We start from the raw sequence: 10000 nt of genomic DNA on the forward strand, positions 1-10000 counted from the left end.
GGTTTGAGACCGACGGCTGGCTTCAAAGTGACTGCGTCGTCGTCGTTGTCGTCTCGGTCTCCCAAACAGTCCCAAGCACTTCCTAAATGGCCCAGACAGCAAAGAAACCCGACGCCACACACACACACACACACACACACACCCCAAGGGGCTTTTAAAAAGGACTCCCCTCGGCTAACATCAATGTGCTGGCTCCTCGACATGGGGAAATGTACTTCAGGCTAAGCCCGCCATAAGTCTTCGGCCAGAGCCCCTTCATTTGGGAATGGTCTTAGTAAGGACACACAGGCAGAGAGGGGAGCCAAATGTGGCTGGAAGACACTCTGTGTTGCCAGAGTAGTTTAGCGGAGCAGATGAATTCATTCAGGCTCCTCTTGGACTACGCTACGCTACCCTACCCTACCCTACCCTACACTACACTAACACTACACTACACTACACTACACTACACTACACTACACTACACTACACTACACTACACTACACTACACTACACTACACTACACTACACTACCCTACACTACACTACACTACCCCCAACACAAAGCAGTGAAGAGAAAACAAAGACTTACTCACACACTCTTGGGAGAGTGTTTTTAATCAAGCAGCAGAGTCTCACTCACAGAAATTAAGTCCGACTTATTTGTGTGAGTTGCGGGTGACTAGTATTCTTCAAGGAAAACATCAAAGCGTCTGATTGGTTCCAATTATGGCTAAGAGCTTTGTTTGTTTCTACAGACTACAGTTTCTAAGGACTACAGAACCATTGTGTAACATCTCAAAGGTTGTATTAAGTGCTTTGTAGGAACAGGTGACGCACAAAGCGGGAAGACGGTAGTCCGTTTGGATAGAGAGGCAAAGCGGGACAGAAGCCCAGGTATCATAAATAAAGCATTTGTATATCAATCCCCACAGCACTTCCTTTAATAAAAAAACCCTTGGCAAACTCCTCTCCCCTGTCCTGTGCCACGCAATGCACCTTTAAGATGCAGTCCACTATTCTGGGCAAAGATTGTTGATATTTCAGTTCAACGGCCAATCAAATTACATCCCTACCATCTGTACAACTTGATGACTGGCTGAAATTGTTTACATCTCGATTCCGAGTCACTGTGTTTAGAGGGTCCGGACTGTGCCCAAAAAAACACACACACACACACACACACACTGAATGTGAGGAATGTGACGATCAATTTGCTAAGCCTGCCAACACGTGTACTGGACTGGAATTGTGGACCCATCTTTACATTTATTTTTTAAGGGGACCTGGCTCTGATCGCGGGGATGCAGCTCTCCTCAGCTCCCCTTCTAATTAATAATGCAATTTCCCAGAGAGCCTCGCTCACAGGCACACACACACACACACACACACACACACACACACACACACACACACACACACACACACACACACACACACACACACTCCTGCTCGCTCACAGGCCTGCTCAACCGTTGCTCCTGTCCTTGGCAAACCCAAAGTCACACGCAGCGGAGAAAAACAAAACATACGACCAGCGTGCGAGCAAACAAACTAACTTAGAAAACACAACATCCGGCCAGCAAGCGAACAAACGAACTAACTTAGAAAACACAACATCCGGCCAGCAAGCAAACTAACTAACTTAGAAAACACAACATCCGGCCAGCGAGCGAACAAACGAACTAACTTAGAAAACACAACATCCGGCCAGCAAGCAAACTAACTAACTTAGAAAACACAACATCCGGCCAGCAAGCAAACTAACTAACTTAGAAAACACAACATCCGGCCAGCGAGCAAACAAACGAACTAACTTAGAAAACACAACATCCGGCCAGCGAGCGAACAAACAAATTAACTAACTAACTAAGAAAACACAACATCCGGCCAGCGAGCAAACTAACTAACTTAGAAAACACAACATCCGGCCAGCAAGTGAACAAACTAACTAACTTAGAAAACACAACATCCGGCCAGCGAGCGAACAAACAAACTAACTAACTTAGAAAACACAACATCCGGCCAGCAAGTGAACAAACTAACTAACTTAGAAAACACAACATCCGGCCAGCGAGCAAACTAACTAACTAACTCACTAAGCAGGCTTTACAAGAAACGTCCTCTGAGGCTAATGGTCTGTGGTAACGCGAGGGTAAGTGTTCAGCCGCGCTGTTTTGTAATCAACCCTGCCCGGCTCAAAGGCAGCTCGCTTCAGTGTTCGTTTAACAAATTCTGTTTATACAGGACACGAGACACGCTTGGCAAAAGACACACACATGGGCAACTGACATGAAATCCGCTTGCAGTTTTCACAGGCTCCACGTCTTGACATTAAAGGTGAATTTTTTGAAATACTCCTTATTCATTCAATTCATATGCAGTGCATTGTTCAGTTTCTCTAAGCAGGTTCCAATTATTCAATAATACGGATCATCTGTTATTCAGGTCGGCTCAGTTAATTATCTTAAGGAAACATAGAGCGCTATACACCAACCCAGCCCACCAATCTCACATTATGTCACACATTACGTACACTCATTAATGAATAATGTGTAGTGTCACACACAGCGACCTGCTTGTCCGCTCAGCTTACATGAAGGGATAGACAGCACTAACACACACACACACACAAACACACATACACACACACACACACAGAGACACACACACACACACGTGCCTAATCAAGGTGCCTTACCAGCTGTCTGGCTCCAGCTCCAGAAGAGACTGGGTCTTCTCTGAGGTGCAGTGCAGGCACCACATGTTGACCGGTGACCGGTGTTCAGTAACACACGCAGGCGACTCCACACACTACCATCCCTGAGCGGCCGCCGCGCCGCCACCAGCCAGCCCATTCAGAACGCAGAGCAGCGGGGAGGAGGAGAGAGGCACAGCACCGGCTCGCTGGGGAAGGCAGACCATGGGTCCCTGTCACAGATGGAAGGACTCGCCCTCGGTTCTGCTTCAGCTCGGCTCTCTCTCTCTCTCTCTCTCTCTCTCTCCCTCTTACACACTCACTCAATCTCTCACTCTTACACACTCACTAACTCACTACCACCGTTGCTATCTCTCATGTACGCTTTCTCTTTCTCTCTCTCCCTCACTCTCTCTCTCGATCCCTCGTTCTCTCGTTCTCTCGTTCTCAGCTCAGAGCCAGGCTGCTGGCAGAGTGAGGGGGGGCGGGTGCTAAAAGGGGGTGTGTGCATTGTAGCTGGGGAGAAGAGGGTGAGTAGAGAGGGAGAGGGAGGTATGGAAGAGGGAGGGAGGGAGGGAGGAGGGGAGGGGTGGAATTCCTCCAGCACGACGCTATGCGAGAGAGACGGAGAGTATACAAATGACCTCCAGAAGGTGAGCTTTTTTTCGGAGGCCAGAATATACATACAAGGCTTTTTTTTTTTTCTTTCTTTCCCTTCAGAGGAAATAGGAGAAAAAGAGCACTCTGTAAATACACACACACACACACACACACACACACACACACACACACAGAAGGAGGAGAAAAAGAGCACTCTGTAAATATCAGATAGAGGAGCAGAAGGAGGGGGGAAGGAGTGAGGAGGAGAGAACATGTGTGAGAGACGACAGAGAAGGAGGGAGTGTGACTGAATGTGAGAGAACGAGAGGAGAGAGAGAGAGAGAGAGGAGAGAGGGGAGAGAGAGGAGAGAGAGGAGAGATAGAGGAAGTGAGAGAAGAAAAGAGATGGAAGAAGTAAGAGAAAGAGGGAGGGAGTGAGAGAGAGAAAGCAGAGAGAAAGAGAGGGAGTGAGAGAGGGGGGAGAGAGAGAGAGAGAGAGGAGAGAGAGGAGAGATAGAGGAAGTGAGAGAGGAAAAGAGATGGAAGAAGTAAGAGACAGAGGGAGGGAGTGAGAGAGAGAAAGCAGAGAGAAAGAGAGGGAGTGAGAGAGGGGAGAGAGAGAGAGGGAAGCAGTGAGAGAGAGAGGAGAGAGAGGGAGAGAGGAGAGAGAAATGGAGTGAGAGAGGGAAGCAGTGAGAGAGAGTGGAGAGAGAGGGAGAGAGGAGAGAGAAATGGAGTGAGAGAGGGAAGCAGTGAGAGAGAGAGAGAGGTAGCTAGCATGTGTAAGTGAGAGCAATCACAGGAGGATTCTTCTCTTCCTCCAGTGCAGGAATGTAAGTGGGAAAGCAGGAGGAAGCACCTCTATTAATAGCAGCTTTCAGACTCCCTTCACGGCTACGTGGATGCACACTATCAGCCTCTCTCTCCATCTCTCTCTCTCTCACTATCAGCCTCTCTCTCCATCTCTCTCTCTCTCACTATCAGCCTCTCCCTCCATCTCTCTCTCTCTCTCTCTCCCTCTCTCTCCCTCAATCTCTCTCTCTCTCACTATCAGCCTCTCCCTCCATCTCCCTCTCTCCATCTCTCACTATCAGCCTCTCTTCCATCTCTCTCTCTCTCACTATCAGCCTCTCCCTCCATCTCCCTCTCTCCATCTCTCACTATCAGCCTCTCTTCCATCTCTCTCTCTCTCACTATCAGCCTCTCCATCTCCATCTCCCTCTCTCTCCATCTCTCACTATCATCCTCTCCCTCCATCTCCCTCTCTCTCCCTCTCTCTCTCCATCTCTCTCTCTCCATCTCTCTCTCTCTCACTATCATCCTCTCTCTCCATCTCCCTCTCCCTCTCTCTCTCACTATCAGCCTCTACCTCCATCTCTCTCTCCATCTCTCTCTCTCTCACTATCAGCCTCTCTTCCATCTCTCTCTCTCTCTCACTATCAGCCTCTCCCTCCATCTCTCTCTCTCCATCTCTCCCTCTCTCCATCTCTCACTATCAGCCTCTCCCTCCATCTCTCTCTCTCTCTCTCTCTCTCCCTATCTCTCTCTCTCTCACTATCAGCCTCTCCCTCCATCTCTCTCTCTCTCTCTCTCCATCTCTCACTATCAGCCTCTCCCTCCATCTCTCTCTCTCTCACTATCATCCTCTCTCTCCATCTCCCTCTCTCTCTCTCTCCATCTCTCACTATCAGCCTCTCCCTCCATCTCCCTCTCTCTCTCTCTCTCCATCTCTCACTATCAGCCTCTCCCTCCATCTCTCTCTCTCTCACTATCATCCTCTCTCTCCATCTCCCTCTCTCTCTCTCTCCATCTCTCACTATCAGCCTCTCCCTCCATCTCCCTCTCTCTCTCTCTCTCCATCTCTCACTATCAGCCTCTCCCTCCATCTCCCTCTCTCTCCCTCTCCATCTCTCTCTCTCTCTCACTATCAGCCTCTCCCTCCATCTCTCTCTCTCCATCTCCCTCTCTCTCTCCCTCTCTCACTATCAGCCTCTCCCTCCATCTCCCTCTCTCTCCCTCTCTCTCTCTCCATCTCTCTCTCTCTCACTATCAGCCTCTCAAATTTTCAAATTCAAATTCAAATTCAAAGAAGCTTTATTAGCATGAATGTTTTCCAACACTATTGCCAAAGCATACACATACATACATATTATATACACATACATAAAGACAAAAATAGTTGAATAAAAATAATAATAATCAACAAATCAACAAAATAATATACATAGACTAGGGTTGGATGTCTGATCTTTGTCACCTATATGCCTTCTCTCAGCTTGTGGCACCCATACACAAACTGTGCTGCGATCTGCACTGTCCGTTCTTCCTCACCTAGGAGGACTCTCATTTTTGATTCTTCATCAAGTCCTGCAAATTGAGGACATTTTTGAAGAAATTTAGGGTAAAAGATATTTCTAAGTGGGGTGTTTTTGGTGCACCTCAGAAGGAAATGTTTCTCATCCTCGACCTCCATGAGGTCACAGTGGGAGCAAATTCTTAGGTGACTCTCTTGCCAGGATCTTCTATGCCGTCCAGTTTCAATTTGCAGTTTATGGTCGCCCAATCTGTATTTTGTTAGGTAACGACTTTGTGGTTGTTTTAATTTAGTCAGGTAATTTGCTAATTCATATTTTCGATTTAATCTCAGGTAACAATTCATTTTCTTATTGTGTTGGGCATCTTGTAGCCATTGGGAAGTGTAGGCTTTTTTGTTTTTGTTGTGGATTTCTTTTAGTCGTATTGGTTTTGTGTCACTAATGTCATTGCTGTTAATAATCAAATTTAAGAGGTTATCGCTGTCTGGTTTTGTTGAGTTTGCAAGCAGTGCTTTATGATTTAGGTTTTGGGGGTCTGAATTTTTTAAATGCATCCAGAATTTAATTGATCTTTTTGTGATGGCCAGGGACATAGGGAAACGACCTAATTCTCCCTCTCTCTCTCCCTCTCTCCCTCTCTCTCTCTCTCACTATCAGCCTCTCCCTCCATCTCCCTCTCTCTCTCCCTCTCTCTCCATCTCTCTCTCTCTCACTATCAGCCTCTCTCTCCATCTCTCTCTCTCTCTCCCTCCCTCTCTCTCCTTCTCTCTCTCTCTCTCTCCATCTCTCTCTCTCTCTCTCCATCGCTCTCTCTCCCTCTCTCGGTCAGTCTTCCAGGGCCTCCATGTTGCCTTCTGCAGCTTGAGCAGCCCGGATGAGGGGCACAGGATCTGCAGCAGCAGTCAGTCAGTCCTGCTCTGTACCCAGTCATGACACACACACACACACACACACACACACACACACACACACACACACACACACACACACACACACACACACACACACACACACACACACACACACACACACACACACACACACACACACTTTTCCAAATGTTCTTAGTAGGAGCTCAGATCTGACCTTTCTCCAAAATCACCCAAGTGTATTTGCCCTAATGCTTTTTCTGTTGTGATTTGGCAGGACTGGAGGAAGGGCATTCCTTCGTTGTGCTTGCTGCCAGACATGGACGCTGCTCAACCTCTAATAAAAGACCTCAGGCATCCCAAACCGTCCCTTCATACCGCCCAGCTGATGGGCACCAGTACGTTCACCGTCCCTCCATACCACCCAGCTGATGGGCATGCTTTGAACGGAGCCCTGGAACGGAGTGCTGGGGGAGTGGCTTAAAGACGCAGGCCTCGTTTCTGGCGAAAGATTGTTGGTACTTTTGCCAACCAGCCAATCACAAACACCCCTCACTTGAGCGATCCTGAAGCAGCGTTGATGATTGGCAGGAGGAGTGTGCTGCTCGCTCAGAGCCACCTCTTTAGTTTGCTGTTTACAGAGTCAGGTCTGTGGACGAACACCTGAGGTGCTTTTATTTAAACACACACACACACACACACACACACACACACACACACACACACACACACACACACACACAATGAGGACATTGCGGAGATATGAGCTGAACTTGGCAAAAAAGTGTATGGGTGTTTTGTGGGTAATGGCGACTGGCAGGATCAAGGACACCGAGGGGAAATGTGTCCCAGATGGCCCCAGTTTACAAGGACACCAATCAGTGGCATGTGACTGTGGGGAGTTTGGGGGGGGGGGGGGGGGGGGGGGGGGGGTGGCTATTGGTGGCTGGTGCGCTCTAATTAGACGCCTGGACTAAGAATCGCTCCCTCTCCTCCCACGGAAAGGAACCAAAAGGCAGATGGCTTTTTTGGGGGGTGGTGTGTCTTCACTTCAAATAGCAGATTGCAAGGAGGGGGAATGTTTCAGTCAGAAGCTGTGCCTATGCAAACATCTGGGCCTGGGAGCGGGCGTGGCCATAACAACAACAATGACGGCAGAGGGCCTGTGGTGTGTGTGTGTGTGTGTGTGTGTGTGTGTGTGTGTGTGTGAGTGTGAGAGAGTGAGTGAACTGTGAGTAGAGATCAAGCTACTTCAGACTCCTCGAGCCACAGGCACATCTATGGCACCGTGAAGCAGCTGTTTGATTGTTACTCGACCAACACATACACACAGCGACACACACAACCACCAACCACACACACATATACACACAGTCACGCACACACGCACAAACACACACACACACACAAACACACACACACACACACCACGCATCATGCTGGTTAAACACCATAATGATTCTGCCTGTTTCCAGATGGGGATTTCCATGGACAGTAAAAACAATCATACTTCGCTTCATGCAATCATAAAATGTCATAAAATGTAATTCCCTTTGCTTAAATCAACACCCGTATTATGTTCTCCCTCACTCATACTTCATGCTCTGTCTGATGACAATGAGAGCTCCAGGATGGATAAGAAGGTTATGCTATTGATTAAGACGCCTGAAATGTACATGGATAAGAAGGTTATGTTATCGATTAAGATGCCTGAAATGTACATGGATAAGAAGGTTATGTTATCGATTAAGATGCCTGAAATGTACATGGATAAGAAGGTTATGTTATCGATTAAGATGCCTGAAATGTACATGGATAAGAAGGTTATGTTATCGATTAAGATGCCTGAAATGTACATGGATAAGAAGGTTATGCTATTGATTAAGATGCCTGAAATGTACACGCTGTCGGCAAGATGAATTATTCATAAGCGAAGTTTAACGCCTGAGCGTTTCATCACGGCATAACCACTAACTTCGAGAAAGCCCATCTGCTGGCCATAACTGCGTTAAACGTCTTATAAATCTCAACATTTCTGACAGAGAAGCTTTTAATACAAGATGAAGCATATGTCCGACAACCAGCAGTATACAGTCGTAAAAGCTTTGAGTAATATTATCTTGGCAACGCGTACGACGATGAAAGGGGGATCCTGACAAACAAACGCATTTCAATACATCTGCAGCTCATGAGAAATGAGGAAAATATATATGCCTGTTCTTATTGTCGTAATTGAAAGCATTGTTATTCCTGGTCAAACTTCAGCCCGGTCTAAAGATGATTGGAAAGACGTCCTGGGGTGTATGACTAAAACGTCCCCTCCACTGAACGACGTCCTGCTGTGTCTGACTAAAACGACCCCTCTTTTGTGGATTTCTTTTCTAATTCTTCGGTTTTTCTATGAATCTGTGCTGTCGGAGTTGTCCTGGTCACTTATGGGAAAAGCAGATTGATCAAGAGAAGCCTACTGCTGTGAAGCCTTTCAAGAGGACTAAACTGGGAAAACCAGGAACGTTTTCATCCTTGAGCTTTGGTGCAGTTCTACCCCACAATTCCAACCAGGGGGATGTTTTCAAACCAGTATGCATCTCTTTCCCAAACCTTACAAGAGCCACATTTGTAAAGTGGTTTTATGTGGACTATTTACGTAAGCACTGGTAAACTGGGAGTAACTGCTCAGAAATGCCACTTGTCCCAGAGTTACTGGACTTTAACTAGCTTCTGGGCGGCCTCACGAGAGGATTCTAAATGGTTCTCTCTCGGCAGCGATGATGTCATAGATGGGAATTCCAACTGGAGGCCCTCTTGGCTTGTAAAACCCTGTTTCAATTCGTTGCACGTGGCCTGACTACACTTCCCAACAACCCCCACCCCCTCCCCCGCCCCCTCCCCCCCCCCCCCCCCCCCCCCCCCCGTGATCCAAGCGCTCCCCTGAGCTTGAGAGGGGCTTTACGGTTAACTTTATCATCTGCAGCTTCATGGCCATGCCATTTCCAGAGTTCACACACACACACACACACACACACACACAGAGACACACACAGACACACAGAGAGACACACTCACTCAGACACACACACACACACACTCACTCACTCACTCACTCAGACACACACACACACACACACACTCAGACACACTCAGACACACACACACACACACACACACACACACACACACACACACACACACAGACACCAGATTTCCATTTTACTAGTGAAAAAAAAAAACGTCCACGTCTCCTCAAATTCCTAGACTGAGACTATCCCAGGACTGTCCAATTGGGTCAGAGGAACACAGGATGCTCTTGTGCAGGAGGCCTAAGTGGGCCGATGAGGAGGAAAATGAAACAAAGCTGCTCCTGAAAAGAGTGTGTGTGTGTGTGTGTCTGTGTGTGTGTGTGTGTGTGTGTGTGTGTGTGGTCACAGAGAGCTCAGTCCTGAACGTGTTCATGTGTACCAGGAGTGTTCCCCAACCTCCCAGCCCTATCCCATGAGTCTTTGCTTTGTGTGCTGCGTGCACAGGACGTCTACGGTCC

At 47.7% G+C, this 10000-nt stretch overlaps 1 protein-coding gene across 2 annotated transcripts in view; it reads right to left on the reverse strand.

The window, feature by feature from the left end:
- iqsec1a (IQ motif and Sec7 domain ArfGEF 1a) overlaps positions 1-2951 on the reverse strand; it is a 40020-nt gene extending 37069 nt beyond the window's left edge. For both annotated transcript variants that reach the window (XM_080832401.1, XM_080832402.1), the window contains exon 1: positions 2682-2951. In XM_080832401.1, the coding sequence (XP_080688527.1) occupies positions 2682-2746 (65 nt within the window). In that variant the 5' untranslated portion in view covers positions 2747-2951. The remainder of the gene's footprint in view (positions 1-2681) is intronic.
- Between the last annotated feature and the right edge of the window lie 7049 nt (positions 2952-10000).

This window comes from Sprattus sprattus (genome assembly GCF_963457725.1).
Source record: "Sprattus sprattus genome assembly, chromosome: 2".
Taxonomy (NCBI): domain Eukaryota; kingdom Metazoa; phylum Chordata; class Actinopteri; order Clupeiformes; family Clupeidae; genus Sprattus; species Sprattus sprattus.